This window comes from Pan paniscus, chromosome 6 (genome assembly GCF_029289425.2).
Source record: "Pan paniscus chromosome 6, NHGRI_mPanPan1-v2.0_pri, whole genome shotgun sequence".
Lineage (NCBI taxonomy): Eukaryota > Metazoa > Chordata > Mammalia > Primates > Hominidae > Pan > Pan paniscus.
Genome location: NC_073255.2, coordinates 28,095,234 through 28,119,260, shown reverse-complemented (window position 1 = coordinate 28,119,260; position 24,027 = coordinate 28,095,234). Strand labels below are relative to the sequence as shown.

The 24,027-nt window shown below is 42.8% G+C and overlaps 1 protein-coding gene across 14 annotated transcripts in view; it reads right to left on the bottom strand.

The window, feature by feature from the left end:
* Positions 1-24,027, bottom strand: part of GPNMB (glycoprotein nmb) — a 62,073-nt gene that overhangs the window by 22,116 nt on the left and 15,930 nt on the right. For 2 of the 14 annotated variants that reach the window (XM_055115771.2, XM_055115764.2), the window contains exons 2-5: positions 16,317-16,386; positions 14,587-14,675; positions 2,665-2,709; positions 2,233-2,383 (exon numbers count right to left, since the gene is read on the bottom strand). In XM_055115771.2, coding sequence (XP_054971746.1) covers positions 2,233-2,242 — 10 coding nt within the window. In that variant the 5' untranslated portion in view covers positions 2,243-2,383; positions 2,665-2,709; positions 14,587-14,675; positions 16,317-16,386. Of the gene's footprint in view, positions 1-2,232; positions 2,710-5,097; positions 6,505-14,586; positions 14,676-16,251; positions 16,387-24,027 lie in introns of those variants that run through there. The other 12 variants (XM_055115765.2, XM_055115769.2, XM_055115767.2 and 9 more) reach the window with 9 other exon arrangements.

Here is a 24,027-nt window from a genome sequence, read left to right as displayed (position 1 = left end):
ATGAATCAAAGAAAAATTTTGAAAGTCAATATTTTTTAGCCATCACTTGGCTTCTCAATACACATCCTCTGAATATTTAAATTTGATACAATATTATTAGGAAAACACTCATGCCAATAATCTTCAGATTTTTGCATTTTTTTTCCCATTCTGAACTACTCACTTGGCTAAAGGAATGCCAGGCTCAGGAATGCCTTCAAGATTCCAAGCGACCCGTACTAGTACCAGGAAGTTTACTGATAAACAGTTTTTTAATGGTCTGTCTTGGTGAATGTTCCATATACTTTGTGTAGTCTACATTTGTTGGGTAGAGTGTTTTCTTTTTAAATGTCATTTATGTCAAGCTAGTTGATAGTGTTTTTTGAGTTTTCTGTGTTCCTACTGATTTTCTACTTGTTATTTCAGTTACTGAGAGAAAAATCTTGAAATCTCCAACTATATTGTGGTTTTTCCAATTGCCTGCTTCTTCTTCCAGTTTTTGCTGTATGTATTTTGAAGCTTTGTTGTCAGGTGCATACTATACATTTAGAATTGTTACAGCTTCTTGATGAACTGACCCTTTTCTCAATAAGAATTGATGCTCTTTATCCCTGGTAATATCCCTTGTTCTAAAGAATACTTTGATATGAATGCTTAGTGTTTAACTGGTATATCTTTTTCCATTCTTTTACTTTAAAAAATGTTTAGATTGATGTATGTTTCTACTCATCCTTACATTTTAAACCTGTCTGCATTTTTATATTTGAAGTGAGTTTCTCATAGAAAGCATAAAATTGGATGTTTAAAAATCCTGTCTGGCAATCTCTGCCTTTTAGTTGCAGGGTTTAGATAATTCACATTTAAGGTAATGATCAATATGATGAAATTTTAAGTGTACTACCTTGTTATTTGTTTTCTATTTGTTCCACTTGTTCTTTTTTCCTTCTTTTCCTGTACTCTTTGGAGTTACATTTGGATTCCATTTTATCTCTACAACTAGCTTGTTAGTGATACCTCTTTCACTTACTTTGTTCTGAGTGGTTGCTCTAGGTTTGTAATATTACAGTTCTTTTAAAAATCTTTCTAATCTTGAGTTAGTGTCTGCCTTTTTGCCTTGCCTGACCAGTCTGGTGGTCACATGGTCTCTTTCTTTTGAGAATTGTAGCAGACTGGTTGGTTGCCTCCAGGAAGCTGTTTCCTGCCTGCACGCCTCCTCCTATTTTCCCCTTGCTGGCAGAGTTTCTACTCTAACAGTTCAAAATTCCAGAGAATCACTTCCTAGCTTTCCTTACAATTTGGGCAGGAGCAGATAGATGATTTGATCCTGGCCAATGAGAGCTGAGAAGCAGTCTTCTGGGAACTTCTGAGAAAGGTTTTCCTCCTTTATAACAAGAGATATGTGAGAACAAACTCAATTTTTTCCTCCTCAGAATTGATTTTGGAGATGGTAGTGTAATGATGTGATGCCCAGAGCTATGACAGCCATTATTTAACCATGAGGACACAAATCTGAGAAAACAGCTAACACATTAAGGGTGTCAGAGTGGAAAGATGAAAAGAAATGGAGCCTTCAATGAAACTGTTGGGCTGTTGCTCTAGTCTTGCTTACCTCGGGACTGACTAAGATAATAAATGTCTTAACCTATTTTGTTACAGCCCAAAGCTCAATTATCTGTATTCCTCAGCCAATGGTCTTAAATTGTTCTCCCATTAATTTCTATGGTTGTATGTCTTGGCCTGGCTATAGACTCTTGGAGGAGAGAAACTCTGTCTTGTTCTTCTCTTAAATCCTGGGAGAGATCCTCCATGAGGTGTGGTATTGAGTGGGTGCTCAGAGAAGCCATATTGGATGCATGTCTCTGACCTATTCCTTCTATTCCTCTTCTCTGGTAGGAGAAGGGAGCAACACGTTCCCTTCTCCAGGAGGCAGAGAGAATGGGAAAGAGCAGCGAATTCGGAGTCATGGAACATGTTTTCTAGCCTTGGTTCTGTTATTAAACAGGATGTGTGACCTCAGGCCATGTGTCTTCTCTGGGCCTTCACATCTGACAAAAGCCAAATGTCCTGTGATTCTATGAGATTGCTCCTATTTGGAAATAGACATTAAGTGAGGGGAGGACATTTGTGTTTATCAATAAGTATTTGTAATTGGAAATTCACTTGAGTCATATGAAAAGAACTAAGATTATTTAGTTCAAATCCCTTCATTTTATATATGAAGAAATTCAGGCCTAGGGAAATGATATGATTCACCTAGGGTCATCTTTAGTAGAAATCAAGATTCACATCTTTTGATTCCCAGGACAAGGACAAGTTCTTTCCACTGTTCCAGAGAGTCTTCCTCTTCCTCAGATCTTGAAAGAAAGTTATTGTTTCCAGGAACATAATCAAAACGCAGATTTCTCTTCCAATTTTAAATGTCAGAAGTCAAGGAAAAGTATAAATTTAAAAGGAGAGTTACAAGGGATAGGCACATAGGTCAATGGAATAGAAGAGAGAATCCAGAAATAGACCCACACAAGCATGCTCTACTATTTTTTTTTTTTGAAGAGATGGGGGTCCCACTATGTTGCTCAGGCTGGACTCAAACTCCTGGGCTCAAGTGATCTACCTGCCCCAGCCTTCTGATTAGCTAGGACCACGGGCAAGCACTACAGTGCCTGGCTTGATTTTGGACAAAGATGCAAAAACAATCCAATGGAGGGAAGATAGCCTTTTCAACATATGGTGCTGTAAAAAAGCAAAAAGCATAGGTGAAATCTTCAGGATCTAGGACTAGGCAAGAATTCTTAGACTTGACATGAACACAACCCGTAACAGGAAATTGGAACTCATTAAAATAAAAAACCTTTGCTCTCTGAAACATGACATGAAAGAGGATGAAAAGGCAAGCTACAGACTGGGAGAAATTATTTGTAAACTACACTTCCAATAAAGGACTAGTATTTAGAATATATAAAGAATTTTCAAAACTCACTATAAGAAAACCACGGGATTCAATTAGAAAAATTGGTAAAAATTAATGAAATGATATTTCACCATTTCATTCATCTCATGGCAAATAAACACACAAGAAGATATTCAACATCATTAGCCAGTAGTGAAATATCACTATATCCCTATCAGTAAGACTTAACTAAAAAGCAGTGACAACATCAAATGCTTGCAAGGATGTAGAGAAACTGGATTGCTCACACATTACTAGTGGAAATGTAAAATGGTACAGCCACTCTGTTAGTTTCTTGCAAAACTAAACATGCAACTATCATACAACCAAGAAATTGTACCCTTTGGCATGCATCCCAGAGAAACAAAACTGATATTCTCACAGAGATCTGCACATGAATATTTATAGCAGCTTTATTCATAATAGCCCAAACTGAAATAACCCAGATGTCCTTTAATGGGTGGATGGTTAAGCAAACTGTGGTACATCCATACCATGGAATACTACTCTGTGACAAAGAGGAACAAACTATTGATGCAGTTACTTCAATAAATCAATAAAGTTCCAGGAAATTATGTTGGGTTTAAAAAAAAGCAAATCTCAAAAGGTTACATACTGGATAATTCCATTTGTATAGAATTTTGGAAATGACAAAATGATAAAAATGGAAACCAGATTAGTGGTTGCCAGGGACTGGGTGAGGGTTGGAAAGAGGGAAGTAGATTTGGCTATACATCTATAGCCATGAGAATACTTTGGTGATGGAGCTCTGCTGTGTTTTCACTGTATCAATGTCAATATCTGGGCTGTGATGTCCTGTTTTGCATGATGGTACCACTGGGGCAAACCGGGTAAAGGGTGCATGGGGATCTCTCTGTATTATTTCTTACAACAGTATGTGAATCTATAAATACCTCACAATAAAAAGTTGAATTTAAAAATAAAGGCCGGATGCAATGGCTCATGCCCGTAATCCCAACACTTTGGAAGGCTGAGGGTGGGCGATTGCCTGAGCCCAGGAGTTCCAGACCAGCCTGGGCAACATGGCAAAACCCTGTCTCTACAAAAATTTAAAAAATAAAATAAACCCATCCGGATAAGGTGGCTCATGCCTGCAGTCCTAGCATTCTGGGAGGCCAAGGGAGGACTGAGCCCAGAAGTTTGAGGCCAGCCTGGGCAATGTAGTAAGATCCCATTTCTACAAAAAATACAAAAATTTGCTGGGTGTGGTGGCACGTGCCTGTGGTCCCAGCTACTCAGGAGGCTGAGGTGGAAGATCACCTTTAGCCCAGGAGTTGGAGGCTGCAGTGAGCTGTGATCACACCACTGCACTCCAGCCTGGGTGAGAGTAAGACCCTGTCTCTAAAAAAATTGATTAAAAAAAAAAACCCAATAGTAAGCAGATTTTAAAAGAAAAATAAAAGCCTGTGGGGGTGGGTTTTGGGGGCAATAAATGTGAAGGTAAATTTGAGGTCGCACCCAGTGCTGCAGCCGACTCTGCCCCCACACTTTGGCCTCCTTGCTGTGTCCACCAGCAGAGAGGTGGTGGCTGGGCTGCCTCCACCTACCTTGTCCACACTTTCTCCTTCCTTCAGGGCTACGAATGGAAAATGGTAGGAAATCTTTAGTGCTTGATACACCGCTACATTCTGCCTGCCCTTATTTTTTTCTGGGCAGAATATTTAGTCCAGAGCAAGGTGAACCTGGTGAATGGCTGGGTTTTGTTACACTGCCCAAGAGGCTGAGGACTCCTCTCGAGCTGACAGCGCTGATTCGGCCTCCTGCTAATCTATTTTATTGAGCAGAGCGAAGTGGACTGGTGAAAGAGGGTGGAATAATAGCAGGTGTCCCCCATCGGGTCTATTCTGTGTTCCTTCGTCTTTAAAGGAGCCTGTCCTGGGAGGTATCCTGAGGGTGGGTGCAGGTCTGCCTCCGTAGGAACAATCCCCACCATGCATGTCTCTCACGCCAAGCAGCTGATCTCACAAGAACACAATTACCCAGTTTTGCAAATGAGGAAACGAAAACTCCTCGTTTTGAAGGAAATGAGGAAATGGAGCAAAGCCACTGGAGACCCAGCCCCTAGTCTGGCGGGGAGCCCGATCCTGTCCAAACCCAAACCCGGGCAGGAAGGACAGAGGTCGGGATGGAAGGCTGCCTCCTCAACTTACCCGCTGTGTGGCTTGGGGCGAGTTCCTTGCCCACTCTGTGGCCCGTGGCCTCGTGTGGGAAGCGGGACCATCACAGTGCCGGGCTCCGCGGGCTGCTAGGAGGACGCGCGGCGCACTGCGGGCCGGGAACGTGCTGCGCGCTGACACCGGGTCAGCTCCCTGTGATGGGACTTCCTTTCCAAAAACGTAGGCGTTTTCCCGGGTCGCAGTCGCAGTCGGGAGACCGAGGGTTAGGGCGCGGCCGCGGGGTCTCCTGGGCCGGGGCGCGGCCCACGTCTCAGGCCTCTGCGGCTCTGACCAGAAGCCGCTGCGCCTCTGGCCGCTTCCCACCCGTCCCGTCCCCGCAATCCCAGGCCCAGGGTTACAGCGGCTCAGCTCTCTTCCTCTCGCGAATCTGCACACTGCTTCAGTGTGGACCCTGGCTGCATAGGCAGATCCCAAGAGGAACTTTTAAAACAAGGATCCTCTGACCCAACTCCCAAAGATTCCGGTTTCATTGCGTGGGTATCAGTATTGTTAAAAATGCCCTGGCCTCTCCTGCCTGACCAGGGTAGAGAGCCTGGGCTTCAGCTCCTCTCCCAGCAAGCTCCTGCAGGTCTGTGAGGAAGCCCCGCAGGAGGAGCAATAGCTTCAGGGCTGGGGAGATTCGTAAATTTGCCTCCAGATTGGAGACCCCATTTCATGTGAGGTCTCCACCCTTTTGGATGGAAGCTGGACATAGTTTAGTTGGTGGAGTTGCTTTGTTCTGTGGCCGGAGGCTGTCCAACCCTCCCCCAACCACTGTCTGGCAAGAATGGGTTGCAATTGCAATGGAAAAGAAGCTTCACAAGAGAAGGGCTGCATAGTTTTTACTGTCCATGAGCCGAAAGCAAAGAATGGAGCTGGAGGCATTTTGCTGTAGTTTCAGCCTTCCCAACAGTTTGCAGAAGAAGAGATGAGTGAGCCAGAGATGAATGCTTCCTGAAGAACTTCAGTCCAACCTCTAGTTCAGAGGATATTATTAGCCATCATTTCAGCCAATGGCCAGAGAATGGGTTAAACATAGAAATTAAGGGTTACTCACGTTTGGCGGCATCAAGTGGCAATCTTGCAGCCAGGAGCAGAAATCCCAGGAAATAGTAGAGACATTCCATGCTGAATTCTCACGGACGCAGGCACTCAAGGTTTAACTCTGAATTCCTCTGGGCCCGTCCACCAAGAGCAACAGTGTTCTTCTGGCATCTGTGGTGCCTCCCTCTCTATTTTAATTAAATACAGGGCCTCGGGGAGGATCATGTGATGGTATTAAGCGGCATTGCCTGATCTGGTCTCTCAAGTTCAACCTCTTACAACTCATGTGCTTATGACTCACTCCTTCTTGGCATCTATTTATTCACTTTTCAGATGCACATTATTTCAATTTTGTGATTCCACATTTACTAGATTCAAGGAGTTTTTTTCCTATAGACTCTATTTCAATATTCTTTTTTTTTTTTTTTTTTTTTGAGATGGAGTCTCACACTGTCGCCCAGGCTGGAGTGCAATGGCACGATCTCAGCTCACTGCAACTTCCACCTCCCAGGTTCAAGCCATTCTCCTGCCTCAGCCTCCCGAGTAGCTGGAATTACAGGTGCCCGCCACCATGCCCGGCTAATTTTTTGTATTTTTAGTAGAGGCAGGTTTCACTATGTTGGCCAGGCTGGTCTCGAACTCCTGACCTTGTGATCTGCCTGCCTCAGCCTCCCAAAGTGCTGGGATTACAGGCATGAGCCACCGCGCCTGGCTCAATATTCTTTACCAAATAAAATTTCAATCCTCCAGCCTCACTGATTATCGACTTACTGTGGTTCCTATACTGCATCAGGCACCCAGCTCATGTTTAGAGTTCACAGTTACGCACCCTTTCCTAAGATGTAGTTGTCCACCTGCTCCTGTGCTCGTGATTGCTTGTATATTTTTTTTCCTCCAAGAGGAAGCAAAGATGGGGGAGGTGTCTTATCAATCATTTGAAATTGTGGAATACATAAGTGGATGATAACATGAATGTTGTGCCAGGATGTGCTGGAAACAGCTGCCCAGGCCTCTGGTAGCTGAGAAATTTACTCAAAAGCACATTTAGAATATCTGTGCAATTCCATATAACTTTTGTAATAACCTGCATAATTTTTGGTAACTGCTCTCAAAGCATTTATGTGTTGCATTACTCAGGGCCAATTGCATAAAACGTTCTGTGTATTTTTTCATATTATAGAAAGCAGGCATTAAATGTACAAACAAGTGTGTCTGTAAGATAAATTTATACAGTCAAATCATTCCTGGTTACAGAGTATGCAGAAAATGTGGCAACATGAAAACTTTACCATATGTGACCTTTCTCAAACTCACATTCACATGGCCATTTTCAGTGCAGTAGAAACCTTGGTTGCAGGTGAGGGTAAAACTTGGGGTATTGATTTATGGTTCAGTGTGTCAAGGAGGAATGGAAATAGCCTATGAAACTAAAATCCATACAGCAGGAGTGGCTGACTTCCATCCCTAAGGTGGCACACAACTCTGTAGAGTGCCTTTTACAGCCTTTGCAGCAAATATGAAGGGGAAAACAACGAAGGGAACACATTATTCATGACTGAAACAATTTTCAAATATTGATGGATAAAGGAATAATGGAAATACTTATTAGTTTCATGTAATGTAAAGCAAATAATGTATATAGTTATTTGCTTTTTAAATTACTTAAAAACTTTTTTTTTTTTTTTTTTTTTTTTTTTTTAGAGACAGGCTCTCACTCTGTTGCCCAGGCCGGAGTGCAGTGGCATGATTATAGCTCATTGCAGCCTTGAACTCCTAGGCTCAAGTGATCCTCCCACCTCAGCCTTCCAAGTAGGTAGGACTACAGGCACACACCACCACACTCGGCTAATTTTTTATTTGCTTTTTATTTTTTGTAGAGACAAAAATCTCACTATGCTGCCCAGGCTGGTCTTGAACTCCTGGCCTCAAGTGATCTTCCCACCTCAGCTGCCTACAGCACTATTTGCTTTTTATGACAAACACATAACTTTTACAATTTAAAAAAAACACCTTTTCAATTTAAGGAAAAGCTACTATTAACATTTTTAAAGATATTTTTGTCCTTTGTTGCAGACACAGTTCTGGCTCATATTTCTAGCCAGATTAGCCACCCCGTCTCTAAATAAATTGGAAGTTTTAAATTCTTCTGTAACAAAACCTTCGTTTTGTTTAGGGAGACACAATGATCAAATCAACTTTTATGTCTTTTTTCCTTCCCTGCACCATCAAAGAGAAGAGGCACTGATAGGACAAGAGTCAAAATGTAGGCAGCTGGACAGAGGTGAATAAGAGAACAAGAGAAAGATCTTGATTCCAAAGAACTACAAGTTGGATAATCTGTCTCTTGATAATCAATGGTTGATAATATATAAAGTAGTTAACTCTATGTAGGACTCAGAGACAGGGCCATTTTGGGTAAAGAATATTCTCAAGCTTGTTTGTTTGTTTTGGAAAGATAAAATTATACTGTAAAGAAAGTTTGAAATATTTTGTTGAAATAATTTTTTGAGCTGGTGTACTGATGTGTACCTGAAGTCCCAGTGACTTGAGAGGCTGAAGCGGGAAGATTGCTTAAGCCCAGGAGTTTGAGTCCAGCCTGGGCAATGTAGTGAGACCTCATCTCTTAAGAAAGAAAGAAAGAAAAAGAAAGAAAAGAAAGAAAGAAGGAAGGAAAGAAAAAGAAAGGAAAGAAAGAAAGAAAGAAAGAAAGAAAGAAAGAAAGAAAGAAAGAAAGAAAAGACAAGAAAAGAAAAGAAAAGAAAAGAAAAAATAAAAGAAAGAAAAATTGTTCCGTTCAGATCCTAATTGCCAGGTCTGGTAAATATATTATATGGCTGGGGGGATGAAGGTTGCTAATCAACTCGCCTTAAGGCAATTGAGAAATGAAAAGGGAAACATCTCAATTATCTGGAATTACAGATACAATTACTCTGTTCGGAAATGATGTGGAGGAAAGCAAAGAATAGTTTTTTGTTTTTTTTTTTTTGAGGCGGAGTCTCGCTGTCGCCCAGGCTGGAGTGCAGTGGCACGATCTCGGCTCACTGCAGGCTCCGCCCCCCGGGGTTCACGCCATTCTCCTGCCTCAGCCTCCCGCGTAGCTGGGGCTACAGGCGACCACCACCTCGCCCGGCTAATTTTTTGTATTTTTAGTAGAGACGGGGTTTCACCGTGTTAGCCAGAATGGTCTCGATCTCCTGACCTCGTGATCCGCCCGTCTCGGCCTCCCAAAGTGCTGGGATTACAGGCGTGAGCCACCGCGCCCGGCCAGAATAGTCAACTTTTGAGAAATGCCCCAAATTGCCTTCTCTTGGCTTCTGACACTCCTCCTGGTGACCACAGTCCCGACTTGAGGAGCGATGCTTGAGCTGTGAGGACTGAGGCAGCCACCCCAAAGGAGACCTTCGAAATGGCAGGCAGCAGCCACACCCAGGAATCCCGGCAGGCTGCCAAGGAATTCACATCTTTAATTTTAGGAACTGCTCACTTTAAACTGGTATTTGAACTGTCTCCAGACTTACTAAGCTTTGAAATTACTCTCCTACCAAAATGTTTTTCCTTAGTTTTTCAGGGAAAGAAAAAAAGGAATTAACATCTTTAATTTTAGGAATTGCTCAATTTAAACTGGTGTTTGTAAGCAAGATCATAAAAATTAGTTAAGATCCTTTTCTCCCAACACATGGTCAGAAACTTGGAGTCTGAAAACAACACAAATTTATGATCTTACATTTCTGGAAGCCGAAGTGTGAAATGGCCTCACTGAACTAACATCACAGTGTTGGCAGGGCGGCTCTAGGGCAGAATTGATTTCCTTGCCTTTCCAGCTTCTAGGGGCTGCCCACATTTCCTGTCTCGTTGGCCCCTCTGTCTCTGGCAGCCCTCTGGCACTGATTCCCACGTCTCCCTCTCCCACTCACAAGGACCCTTGTGATTATACTGAGCCCACCTAGATAATCTGAAATCATCTCCTTGCCTTAAGTCCAGCTGATTAGCAACCTTCATCTGCTCCTTGCCATATAACATATTTACAGGTCCTGGGGGTTAGGATGTGGAAGTCTTCGGGGACCATTATTCTGTCTAGCACAGTTATACAGCAGACGACATGGTAAAAACAATTTTTTTTAATTTTTATTTTTAGAGATGAGGTCTCACTATGTTGCCCAGGCTGGACTCGAACTCCTGGGCTCAAGCAATTCCCCCTCTTCAGCCTCTCAAGTCGCTGGGATTTCAGGTGCACACTATTGCACCAGCTCAACAAATTCTATTTTTAAAGAAAGCATGTGATGGAAGCAGTGATGGAAAGTACCTCTCACAGGTTACAGACTTGTTGAAACAAAGCTTTGATATTTGGCAGAACAGAAAGGCAAGAACAAACTACAGGTAGAGGAATCAGTTCAAAAAGAGAGACAGCTCATGTGACTGCCCTGTCCCAATGTGGGCATTTTTACATGTCATAATCAGAGTCATGGTTTTCAGATTTAAGCATTAGCCAATGACTCAGAGACTTCTGCTTTGTGTATAGTTCTTCGGACTCTCCTGTCTGGGTATTCTCTACATGAATGGGTAATCAAAAACCCTTGTTTCCGGGTTTACTAAGCTTTCAAATTACTCTCCCACCAAAATGTGTTTCCCTGGCTTTTTGGAAAAAGAAAAGAAAGCGAATCACAGGCCAGGTGCGGTGGCTCATCCCTGTAATTCCAGCACTTTGAGAGGTGGAGGCGGGAGGATCGCTTAAGTTCAGGAGTTCAAGACCAGCCTGGGTAACATAGTGAGACCCCCATCTCTACAAAAAAAAAAAAAAAAAAAGAAAATTAGCCAGGCATAGTAGTGGATGCCTATAGTCCCAGCTACTCGGGAGGCTGAGGTGGGAGAATCAATGGACCCCAGAGGTCAGGGCTGCAGTAAGCTGCAATAGAGCCACTGCACTCCAGCCTGGGTGACAAAGTGAGACTCTGTCTCAAAAAAAAAAAAAAAAAATCACAAAGGTTAGTGCATCCTTTTCAGTCACCTTTGCAATGACAATGGCTACTGTGTTTTTAGCCTGTTTTTTCACCTGGAGGAATTTGATACTGGATGCAGGTAAAGGGGTTTTCTTCTTGGAGTGCTGGCTACAAACATTTTTTTTAAAAAAGGACTCTTCTCATGGAATTACTGGCTCCATTTGAAATGGCAAAGAGCAGTACGTATAGAAAAATGTGGATGATGGCCGGGCGCAGTGGCTCACGCTTGTAATCCCAGCACTTTGGAAGGCCAAGACGAGCAGATCTGAGTTCAGGAGCTTGAGACCAGCCTGGCCAACATGGTGAAACTCCATTTCTATTAAAAATACAAAAATTAGCTGGGTGTGGTGGCAGGCACCTGTAATCCCAGATACTTGGGAGGCTGAGGCAGGAGTGCTTGAAGCTGGGAGGCAGAGGTTGCAGTGAGCCGAGATTGAGCCCCTGAACTCCAGCCTGGGAAACAAAGCGAGACTCCATATCAAAAAAAAAAAAAAAAAGAAAAGAAAGAAAAAGAAAAATGTGGATGATCACAATATTTCATCCTAGTATTGTTTTTAGACCACTTTCTCTGAATTACAGTATAGAAGGAGAGTAAGACATGAACACTTATTGTGCAGAGGTGAAAGCAATGGCAAATGTACTCTTTTCTTTTCTACCTTTAGTACCCATAGAACAGGGAGACATAGTGAGAGAAGCAGAATGGGATCTATGGAGTAAGAAAAAAGGGAGGGACCAACATAGAAATCTGAATGCAAACTTGGCTTCCAGTTAATTAATTAACTTAGAGATGGGATGTTGCTACCCTGCCCAGCCTGGCCTTGAACTCCTGGGAGTCCTGGGCTCAAGCGATCCTCTGCTACAGCCTCCCTTATAGCTGGCATTAGATGCATGCGCCACCACACCCAGATGGTTCTTAGTTTTATGATAACTATGGGCTATCTAGAAATGCCGCAGAACACTGGAGCAGGGGCACTGCAGGCATTCACTGAAGATTAATCATAAGCCCATGAGAGAAGAAGCTAGAGCAGAAATCAAAAAGGGGGTTGACCGTAGGATAAAGGCCAGGAAACAAAAGCTAGAATAGCACCTTGTATCCTTATTCTTACACCTAAATCCAGCTTTTCTCAATGGAATTTTTGGCACCTAAGATAGAGTTTAATTCAGCAAGTACCGATGTAGGTCCTCTTTTCTACAGTAGCCATCATCTACAAGTCATGAACAACAATCTTAGGAGCATAGGCGCTCATTGTGAAGATGAGACATTAACCCTCAAAGTAGGCATAGTATGAGACATTATTTACATTTTTTATTATAGGAATTTCCAAACATACACAAAAATAGACTAACATAAGGAACTTCCATGTACTCCTCACCTACTTCAGTGATCATCAATTTATGGCCAATCTTGTTTTGTCCACCTTCTGCAGTAACATTATCTACTGGAGTATTTAAAAATGAATCCTAAACATCATGTGGCAGTCAAACTAAGTCATAAAGACAGAACTACAGGAGTGCAGAGAGATGGAGGATACAGAGAGGTCTTTATGGAAGAAGTATAACTTGACTTAGTTACTATAAAACCATATATACATATATGGTTTATTTTGTTTTTGCTTTAGAGACAAGGTCTCGCTCTGTTGCCCAGGTTGGAGTGCAGTGGCACGATCATGGCTCACTGCAGCCTCCAGCTCCTGGGCTCAAGCCTCCCGAGCAGCTGGGATTATAGGTGTAGGCCAACATGCCTTGCTAATTTTTTCTTTTTTGTAGAGACGAGGCCTCACTATCTTGCCTAAGCTGGTCTCAAACTCCCAGCCTCAAGCAATCTTCCTGCCTCAGCCTCCCAAAGCCCTGGGATTACAGCTGTGAGCCACCATGCCCGGCCTAGTTCTTAAATGAGGAGTTAAATTGGCTAAGCAACACCCTTGATCAGCTATGGCAGGCACAATGCTGGAAACTGAGGGACCAAGGAGAACAAGGCTCCTGGCTTTGTGGAGCCTGTAGTGCTGTAAGAGGCAGCAGCCAGCTGGAGAAGCAGGGGGAGATGCTCTCAGAGCATGACAGAGTGTGCAGCCAGGGCGTGAGAAAGGGGCTGTGCAGTTTCATCTGCATCTGGGTAGGGCTGCTTAATACAAACATAATGTGAACCACGTATATGATTTTTTTTTTTTTTTTTACTATTTCGTAGTGGAAGTGAAACGTGAATGATATGAAATTTCCTGGTAGCCACATTGAATAAAAAGTAAAAAGCAGCAGTTGAAATTATTTAAATAATGTACTTTATTCAATTCAATATATTTAAAACATCGTAATTTCAATATGTAATCACTATATGAAATTATTGAGATCTTTTATTTTATTTTTTTTTTTGTGCAAAGTCTTTGAAACCCAGTGTGGGTTTTGCACTGACAGCACATGTCAGTTCAGACCAGCTCATCGCAGGAGCTCGCAGCCACATGTGCCAGCGGCTACTGTATTGGACGGCACAGTTCTGGAGGGACACAAAAGGCTTCTGGAGGAGCCACAGCTTGGGCCTTTCTCATTGGGGAAAGGCGTGGGAGCCCTGGCCCAGGAGAGTGCTGAGGCCTGCCAGCCCTGAGGGTGACAAGCTTCAGTGGGCAAGGGTACAGGGTTGTGCCTGATTTTTATGGAAAGTGAGTATCACAGGGAAGATGTTTGCATGTGCATCTCGTATTTTTTTCTCTGACCGATTTCCCAGGAGTGGCAATAAAGAAGTGGAAATGTAGAGGCCGAGTTCCCATTACACGTAATTGATTTAATGACCACTCCCCACACCCGACTGTCCGTCTCCAGCTTTCTTTTCAAAGTAGAAATAAATCTTGCAAAACTTGGTTGTAAAACTTTTTGATCTCAACCTAGTCATCAGTGCCTTGCTCAAGATAATGTTTAAGTGTTAGCCAAGAGTAAAATCTCACAAGGCAACTAATTTCAGGACAAGTTTAGTGTATGTACCAACAATTTTATAAAATTTAATTTTATTTTGAAATAATTTCAAACATACAGAAGAGTTACAAAAATAGTACAAGAGGGCCGGGAGTGGTGGCTCATGCCTGTAATCCCAGCACTTTGGGAGGTTGAGGCGGGAGGATCACGAGGTCAGTAGTTTCAGACCAGCCTGACCAACATGGTAAAACTCTGTCTCTACTAAAAATACAAAAATTAGTTGGCATGGTGGTGGGCGCCTGTAATCCCAGCTACTCAAGAGGCTGAGGTAGGAGAATTGCTTGAGCCCGGCAGGCTGAGGTTCACTGCTGCACTCCAGCCTGGGCGACAGAGTGAAACTCCGTCTCGAAAAAAAAAAAAAAAAAAGAATAGTACAAGAACTATCATGTATCCTTTACCCAGATTTACCAATGTTAAAATTTTGCCACATTTGCACGATATCTAATTTACATATATGTGTGTAGTAAGCATATATACTTACTAGTTTTATAATGAACTATAAGTTGCAGACATCATACTCCTTTACTCTTATTTTCTTCAGCTGCTATTTCCAGAGATCAATGGCATTCTCTTAATGTAAGTACAGTGCAGTTATCAAAATCATGAAATTTAACATCAATACAATACAAAACATGAAATGTAACATCAATACATCAATACAATACTACTATCTAATCCCCAAATTTTGCCAATTATCCCAATAACATCCTTTACAGCCCTATATTCCCCCTCTAATTCGGGATCCAATCGAGGATCATGCTTTATATATTGTTGTCATGTCTCTTTCGTCTTCTTTAATCTGGAACATTCCTAACTTTGCCTTTCATGACATTAATATTTTTGAAGAACATAGGCTAGTTTTTAATAGAGTGCCCCCCATTTTGGAGTTGTATGATGTAGATTCAGGTTATGTGTTTTGGACAAGAACACCACGTACCTGATATTACTTCCTTTTCAGTGCATCACATCTTCCAATAACTTTCCATTCATTAAATTAAAGATGATATGATTTAAACAGAAATATCTACAGACTTACTACAGGGCCAGGCATAGAGTAGGCTCTGAAACATTCTTATGAATTGATTGAGGCTTGGAGACCTTATGTCAGTAAGGGAGACTATTCCTATTCTCACAAGAAATTTATAAAACAAATTAAAGTTTCATGCACATAAACAGCAGCAAAGTTCTCTGATTTTAGTCTATATGGGAAAATCCTGAAAAATGTTTAGAACATGCTCTCATAGAGAATATTCACATAAATGTAATGAGATATATACCTCAGCTCACCTATATAAAAACACACTCTTAAAAAAAGATATATAAAATAACACACTCTTTCTTATTATAGCAGATCCTTTTTTATAAGAGGCTACATTCTAGAAGTTTTCCATCTTGCCCTCTACCTTCAGAGTTTTCTTAGTTCACTGGGCCTGGACAATAACTTTCTTGCACATTTACTTACTTTCCTTTTATTAATCATGTGAATTCGAAAGCTCAGATATTTATAGCTAAATGGTATATTTTCACTAATTCTTTACAATGGAATGACTGCAAATGAAATGGAAGTTTTGCTCAGAACCTCTAACTAAAGGCTAAATATGGAAATAGAGGCAAGTAAAGAGTGTGCACAGCTGTATAAAATGAAACAGGATGACGTTCCAGAGCCTAACCTCTGAGCAGAGTTAGATTTAGGGCCCAGCATCAGGGCTTCCCACTGTCATTCTTTCCAGGAACCTGCAGATAGGGTGGAAAGGGCTAGGGCTGGAAGCTGACGCAGCATTCTTGACTCCCTTCCTTTCCACCCGTTCTCCACAAAATGGAAATTCTATTAAGATTTTTGAGTGAGTGAGTGTGTGTGTTGGGCAGCAGGTAACAAGAGGTCACAAAAGGTGCAATATTTGACTGACACAGAGAGCACCCTCTTGGTTATATTTAAATTTCCGGACGTATGGATAGACTCTGGTTCATAGCAGTAGTTGATGTTTTAAAGTTTAGATGTGTTTTGTTGCTCTTTTGAACAATTCTTCGCAGTCTTCTCACATTAGGAAACATCTACAAAGTTAGGACTTCGCACTTGATTGGCCAAAGCAATTGCCTTTGTGCAAACAGTATTTTATTTGCCCCATGGACATCTGTAATTTCTTACCATGGCCCCTACTTCCTCCAAGTTCCTCTTGGGGAGGACTGCGTGGATGGACTCTGTGTTCATACCTGGGTCAGATGGGATGGTCAGAGCAGGACAGGCAAAGAGTGGGGAGACAGATCCCACCAAAGTCACAGACTGAAAAAAAGTTGAGAAACGCTGATAAGTAACAAGCAAAGCAAGGAAATTTTTAAAAGGTATAAAAAACCATCATCTCAGAGCTCTCTGTAAAGTTGGCACTTTTTATTTCTTTCTCTTTCTCTCTCTTTCTCTCTTTCTTTCTTTCTCTCGACAGCTCTGTCGCCCAGGCTGGAGTGCAGTGCCACGATCTCGGCTCACCGTAACCTCTGCCTCCCAGGTTCAAGCGATTCTCCTGCCTCAGTCTCCTGAGTTTTACATGCACCCACCACCACACCTGGCTAATTTTTGTATTTTTAATAGAGATGGAGTTTCACCATGTTGGCCAGGCTGGTCTCAAACTCCCGGTCTCAAGTGATCTACCTACCTCGGCCTCCCAAAGTGCTGGGATGCATTTCGAGATTTCTAATTTTAAAAGTTATATTGCATTTCTTGTTAGTTCTTGTTTGATTGGGCCTTCATTTGCTCATCTGCTGAGTCTTGTAGGCAGAGGGTCACAGGCAGAGCATGCAACCTGTGAGCCGGGAGAATCAAACGGGCCACCTGCCAGGGCATGCTCATGGGCTCTGACTCACCAGGGCTGGGATCCCATGCTAAGTTCTGGCTCCGCGTCTCCTGGGAACCTGTGTGTTCACATCCCTGTCTTTCTTTTCGACACTGATTGTGTACTTTGGTTATAAGCCATTACTATAGCTCCGTTTGATTGCTTAACTATTGCCAAGAGATCACTCTGATGGTCCTGATAAGCCAACCATTATGATGAAGAGCAGAGCTTTTACTGCACAAGGCCTATGGGACACTCTTCAACTTACAGCCTTGCACCACGTGACTGTCCAGCAGCAGAAGAGTCCTGACTGTGGAACATTGAATTTGATTCAAAAAGGCCACCCAGAACTTATAAAAGCTACTCAGCTAACTTTGTGCTTCTATGGTTTGAAAACCATGTGAAATCACTTGAAGAAATTATCTTTTTCTGTTGCCCAGGTTGGAGTGCAGTGGTGCAATCTCACTGCAACCTCTACCTTACGGGTTCAAATGATTCTCCTGCCTCATCCCCCCCGAGTAGCTGGGATTACAGGTGTGTGCCACCATGCCTGTAATCCCACACTAACTTTTGTATTTTTAGTGGAGACGGGGTTTTGCCATGTTTGCCAGGCTGGTATCGAACTCCTGATCTCAAGTGATCAGCCCACCTCGGCCTCCTAAAGTGCTGGGATGACAGACATGAGCCACTGTGCCCCACCAAGAAATTATCTTATTTTAAAATGAGTTACCCATCTTAAGAAAGGTTGGAATTAAATTTGGTTCTGCACATAAAAAATAGTTCTAATTTCTGGGTTCTTTCAAAAGTCAGAAATCAGCCTCCCTATTAATCAGCCTTGGGGCAGATACTTCTCTTTGCCGACCCCAAAGACATTTCTTGATTCCTCATTCCCTGATGCTGCTGGAGTTTTGGGTGGAAATCTCTAGTTCTCAAGGGAAGGGGTCCGGATCCTAGTGTGAGGGAGCATGTGATCCACTCCTGGCTAATGCCATGAGGGGAAGTCTGCTTTGGGGCTCCAGGGATTATTTTCCTCCTTGACTTGTTTACTAGGTCAAGTTATTTGCATATGTTGCTGTGCATGTTCTGTCTTTCAACAAAGGTTGTACGAGGAAATGATCCAAGGAGGTGGGTGCTATGGCCATCTTGAAACCATTAGGGCAGGGGGAGAAGGCGTTGACCCAAGTCCCTGATGCAACGTCACCGAGATTGAAGCAGTGCCGATTTTCTCTCTAGAGTTCTTGTTATGTGAGAACTAAAACCCTTTCGGTAGGGTATTCTGTTACTTGAAACTGAAAGTAGTCCAAAGTGGTAGAAATAGCACCGATTACCTGCCAGGCCCTGTGCTGAGCAGTCAGGGAAACAAGACAAATATTGGATATGATTTCCATCCTCAAGGGGCACACAAGAGTTCAGGAGTTGGCATTTTTTTTTTTCTGCAAAGGGCCAGGTAGAAAATATTTTTGGCTTTGTGGGCCATATGGTCTCTGTCATAACTACTTAACTCTGCAGTTGTGAGAAAGCAGCCATCCACAGTCTGTGTTCCAATGAAACACATGAATAGTGAGAGTTGTATTTCACATAATGTTAATGTGTCACAAAATATTATTCTTATTTTGTTTTCTCTGACTTAACCAATTAAGATGTAAAAGCCTTTCTTAGTAGGCTGTACGAAAATATGCAGTGGGCTGGATTTGCCTCACAGCCATAGTTTGCTGACCTCTGTTCTGGGCAAAGGAGAAATCTAGAAAAAAACAAACAAACAAAACAAAAAACAGACACAAAACTGAAGGTAAAGAAAATGCAGCCTTCAAGGTTTTGGTTTTCTTCCCCTTTTATCCTTAAACAAAAGATAATCTCTCAGCAGTTGAGAAGGGCTGACCAAGAGGTGAGAGATAACTGGAAAACCAATCTGAATGGAAGAAATGTTCAAGGAATTGTATGTATCTGAAGTTTTGCCTGAGAGGTTCTTTCCCTAGGTCACTGAGATATTCATTCACCTACATTTCCTTCTAGTAATCTCATTGTTTTATATTTTGGTCTTTTTTTTTTTTTTTTTTTTTTAAGATGGAGTCTTGCTCTGTCACCCAGGTGGGAGTGCAGTGGCATGATCTCGGCTCACTGCAAACTCCGCCTCCCAGGTTCAAGTGATTCTGGTGCCTCAGCCTCCCAAGAAGCTGGGACTACAGGTGTATGCCACCTTGCCCAGTTAATTTTTGTATTTTTAGTAGAGATGGGGTTTCACTATATTGGCCAGGCTGGTCTCGAACTCCTGAGCTCAGGTGATCCACCCGCCTCGGCCTCCCAAAGTGCTGATTACAGGTGTGAGCCACCACGCCCTATATTTTGATCTTTAATCGACCTGACCTAGAGTTCACTTCATATGGAGTAACTTAGGTGGGGATCCAGCTGTATTTTTATCCACATAGTAGCAAGATTTCCTGGTACCATCTTCCGAGAAATCCGTCTTTTCCCTGGTTCGTTGCAGAGGATGATTGGAGGCAACCTGGGTGTCTGTCACCTGGGGAAGGGGAGCATGAAATGTAAGGATGCACACCAGGGGGTCGCAGGCAGATGTCAGAAGAGAAGATGAGAGGTCCTCATGGCAGCACAGATCTTAAGACTGTGTGGGGAACACTCCATTCATCAGCCGTGTAACTTGAAGTCAGGCATTAACCACCACAACACTCCCTTTACACAAATACTTGGAAACAGAATGGTGGGGTAGGGGGATGTGGGAGTAAGGAAAGTGGATAAAAGGGAATAAATAAAATATAAAGCAAGGGAAGGGACTTATGCCAACTAATCACAAGCATGTGCCTTGAACTGAGGAATGAAATGAACTCAACTCTCCTCACCTAGGTTAATAACCGCCCCCCCCAAAAAAATTGAAGAACATCTTGAAAAAGCAGCTCAGTTTCCTGTTGTGACCTGGAGGCTTCCTGCTCATTCCTGCCTTCTGAGTGAAAGTAGTTTATCACCTGGTGACTTCCTCCTAGGGGGAGAGGCAGATCCTGTGTTAGGGAGCAGGAATGTGAGAGAGGACAGGAGCAGACTTCCAGGAAGACCATTCTGGCAACGTTGTGAAGGCTGGACCAGAAAGTCACTGTCATCCACCCAGGACATAATGATGACTGTGACAATTGCTTTTCATATGCTGGACAGTAATCGAAGCATTCTACACACTCACAACAACCCCCTGGGGCAGAAACTCTAATTGTTCTGATTTTATAGATGAGCAGACTAGGGCACAGAGAGAAGTAATTTGTCCAAGATCACACAGCTAGTAAGTACTGGATCTGGCATTTGAATCCCTGCTGTCTGGTTCCAGAATCTACCATTGAACCTTCTCACTGTGCAGAGGGCCTCACTAGATGTTAGCAGTATCTGGTGAAGCCACCTGTCTGCACCACTTAATTCATGTCTTGATATTTCAAATGGGAACAAAAGTTTAGTGGGTTTTTTTTTTTTTTATCTTTTTTTCCCCTTAAATATGAGGCAGCCCACCAGGTGGCTCACGCCTGTAATCCCAGCACTTTGGGAGGCCAAGGTGGGTGGATCACCTGAGTTCAGGAGTTCGAGACCAGCATGGCCAACATGGTGAAACCCCATATCTACTAAAAATACAAAAATAAGCCGGGTATGGTGGCTCACGTCTGTAGTCCCAGCTACTCAGGAGGCTGAGGCATGGGAATAGCTTGAACCTGGGAGGTGGAGGCTGCAGTGAGCCGAGATCACGCCACTGCGCCCCAGCCTGGGTAACAGAGTGAGACTCTGTCTCAAAAATAAATAAATAAATAAATAAATAAATAAATAAATAAATAAATAATAAATAAAATGAGGCACTCCGTACTACAGGGGAAAATATACAGATTTTGTTTTGAATATGTTTTTTAGGATTTTTTTTTCTTGTGGTTTTATTTCTCAAGTAATGGGTATAGACTGGGCACAGTGGCTCATGCCTGTAATCCCAGCACTTTGGGAGGCTGAGGTGGGAGAACTGCCTGAACCCAGGAGTTCAAGACCAGCCTAAGTAACACGGGGAAACCTCATCTTTACAGAAAATTTAAAAATTAGTCGGACATGGTGGTGTGCACCTATAGTCCCAGCTACTTGGGAGGCTGACGTGGGAGTATTACATGAGCCCAGGAGGTAGAGGCAACAGCGAGCCATGAATGCACCACTGCAGTCCAGCCTGGGCAACAGAGCAAGACCCTGTCTCTTAAAAAAAAAAAAAAAATATATATATATATATATATATATATATATATGCATTTTTTTAAAAAAAGAACATGCCCCTCCACATTTCTGACTAAAAATGGTAAGTGGCATATTAATCAGAGCTCACTTTTTGTAGAGACAGGGTCTCACTATTTAAAATTTTTTTGTCCAGGCTGGCCTCGAACTCCTGGGCTTAAGAGATCCTCCCACTTTAGACTCCCAAACTTCTGGGATCAAGGGTGTGATCACTGGGTGATCACCACACCCAGCCAGTCTACGTTCTTTGCTAGTGCCACTAAACATACTGTGAACTGTCCTTTCTGGGCCTGGATATTGAGAATGACCAAAAAAGGTGAAAAGGGGCCACTTTGATGGAAGTACAACTATGACAAGTCAACAGGTTAACTGTACCTTTTAATCTCTAATTACATAATCTGTAACTTAATCAGTGGGAAAGATTTTGGCATATCTTCCTAAGTCTCGAAAATAAATGACTGCATTTTGCACTAACAAACAGATCAAAATACTGCCAGTAAGTACAGTAAAACACAGAGGAAAGAAAATGATTAGAATAATGTCAATGAACTGTTTAAGGGGGAAAGTTAAAGATTTTACATTCAGGGCTTTCCAATGTTAAACTGATCTTTCAGGCCAATGTTTTGGAGTGTGTTCAAACCTAGAAAAAAGAGCGACATTCTTCATTAGCTGGCAATAACAAGAGGCATTTTCAGTGGGATTTAATGCGGGGCATAGACTGCAGTAAGCACGAAAATAACCGAGGGGGCTGAACTCATTGAATTGATTTGTGCTGTTTACTGATGTTCAAAAATAAAAAGACCCCATTGATTCAAGTTCTCTGCCCCTGAATCCTTTCATCAAGTGTGCAAGGAATTGGCATGATGCACAAGGCCAAAAAAAGTGACACCATGAAAAAGAGAATCGTAAAGGAAGTGGACTTTTCTGGCAGGAACACACCAGGGCCTGTGAAAGGGAACACTGAACGTCTATGGGGCTGGGCCAGGGGCCACAGCTGTCAGATGGGGCCTGAGCGGAACACGTGGCTTCTGCCGAAGGAATTGGGTTTCTGAGAAAGAATTAAGGCCTGGGCCAAGGTGGCAGAGGAGAGCTCAGAATGGTGAGAAAGACAGCTGGGGTTGGCACGAGGAGAGCACACCAGGCCCCCTGAAAGGCAGCCCTGCTGTGAATAAGGGCCATTGTATAATGACACTTCAGCCCCCAGGGGCTCACCCAGACCTACTGAGGGGAGGTGGCTGTCCTTCTGGGTCAGCTCACGCCAGATTCCATGACACACAGGGCTGGAGATTAAAGGCTCAATACAACTTCTATGAGGAGGGGATTATGAAAATATGCTCTAGAAGGTACAATCTTCAGAAAGACAGCAGGCCAAAAGGGGACAGCCCTGTAAGAGAGGTAGACTAAAAGGGCAATCAGGAAACAACATAAAGGAGGAAGAGCAGGAGGAGAAGAAAGGGGCCTTAAGACTAGGCCCTCACTTTTTCTCTCTCTAACACACACACCCACCCATACACACACATCATTATGTATATATTTACATTTTATTATGAAAATTTAAGACATAAAACAGTATAATGATTCCTGTATATCCATCACCTGGATTAATAATTATTAACATTTTACCATATTTCTTCATATTTTCTTTCTTTATTTCTCTCTCTCGCTCTTTTTTTTTTTTTTTTGATAGAGTCTCGCTCTGTCACCCAGGCTGGAGTGCAATGGTGTGATCTTGCCTCACTGCAACCTCCGCCTCCTGGGTTCAAGCGATTCTCCTGCCTCAGCTTCCTGAGTAGCTGGGATTACAGGTGTGCGCCACCACACCTGGCTAATTTTTGTATTTTTAATAGAGACGGGGTTTCACCATGTTGGCCAGGCTGGCCTTGAACTCCTGACCTCAGGTAATCCACCCACCTTGGCCTCCCAAAGTGCTGAGATTACAGGCGTGAGTCACCACACTTGATCCTACTTATTTCTTTCTTTATTTTGAGATGAAGCCTCGCTCTGTTGTCCAGGTTAGAGTGCAGTGGTGCGATCTTGGCTCACTGTAGCCTCTGTCTCCCAGGTTCAAGTGATTCTCGTGCCTCAGCCTCCTGAGTAGTTGGAACTGCAGGCCTGCGCCACCACACCCAGCTAATTTTTTTTGTATTTTTAGTAGAGATGGGGTTTCACCATGTTGGGTGAAACCCAACATGGTCTCAAACTCCTGACCTCAGGTGATCTGCCTGCCTCCCAAAGTGCTGGGATTACAGATGTGAGCCACCATGCCCGGCCTTCTTTATCTTTATTTTTAAACAAATCACAGATACTTCCTTAGCACTTTCATATGCATCACTAAAAAAAGAGCATTTTTCGTAACTCCAAATTACAACAGTTACGTGTTAACAATAATTCCTTAATATTGCATTATACTTAGTCATTGTATTAGTTACCCGGGGCTACATAACAGATTACCATAAATTTAGCGGCTTGGAAATGCACAAATTCATTATCTCATAATCTCCATGGGTTAGAAGTCTGAGCGCAGCTCAACTGGGTCCTTTGCTCAGCATCACGCAGGCAGTGATTAAGGTGTCAGGTGGGCTGTGTTCATTCTAGATCCCAGGGTCTTGTTCCAAACGCATATGGTGTTAGCAGAATTCAGTTCCTGTGGTTGTAGGACTGAGGTTTCCATTTTCTTTCTGGTCAGCTACTCTCCCAGTTCTCTGCTCCTCTTTGCAGTGCAGCTCCTCAAAAGAATGGCCACACTTGCTGCCTTCACACCCTCTCCCTGATTCCCTTTTGAAACCATTGCTATCAGGGTTTCTTTCCCACCTTCCCATTGGACAGCTCTTGTCACCATGACC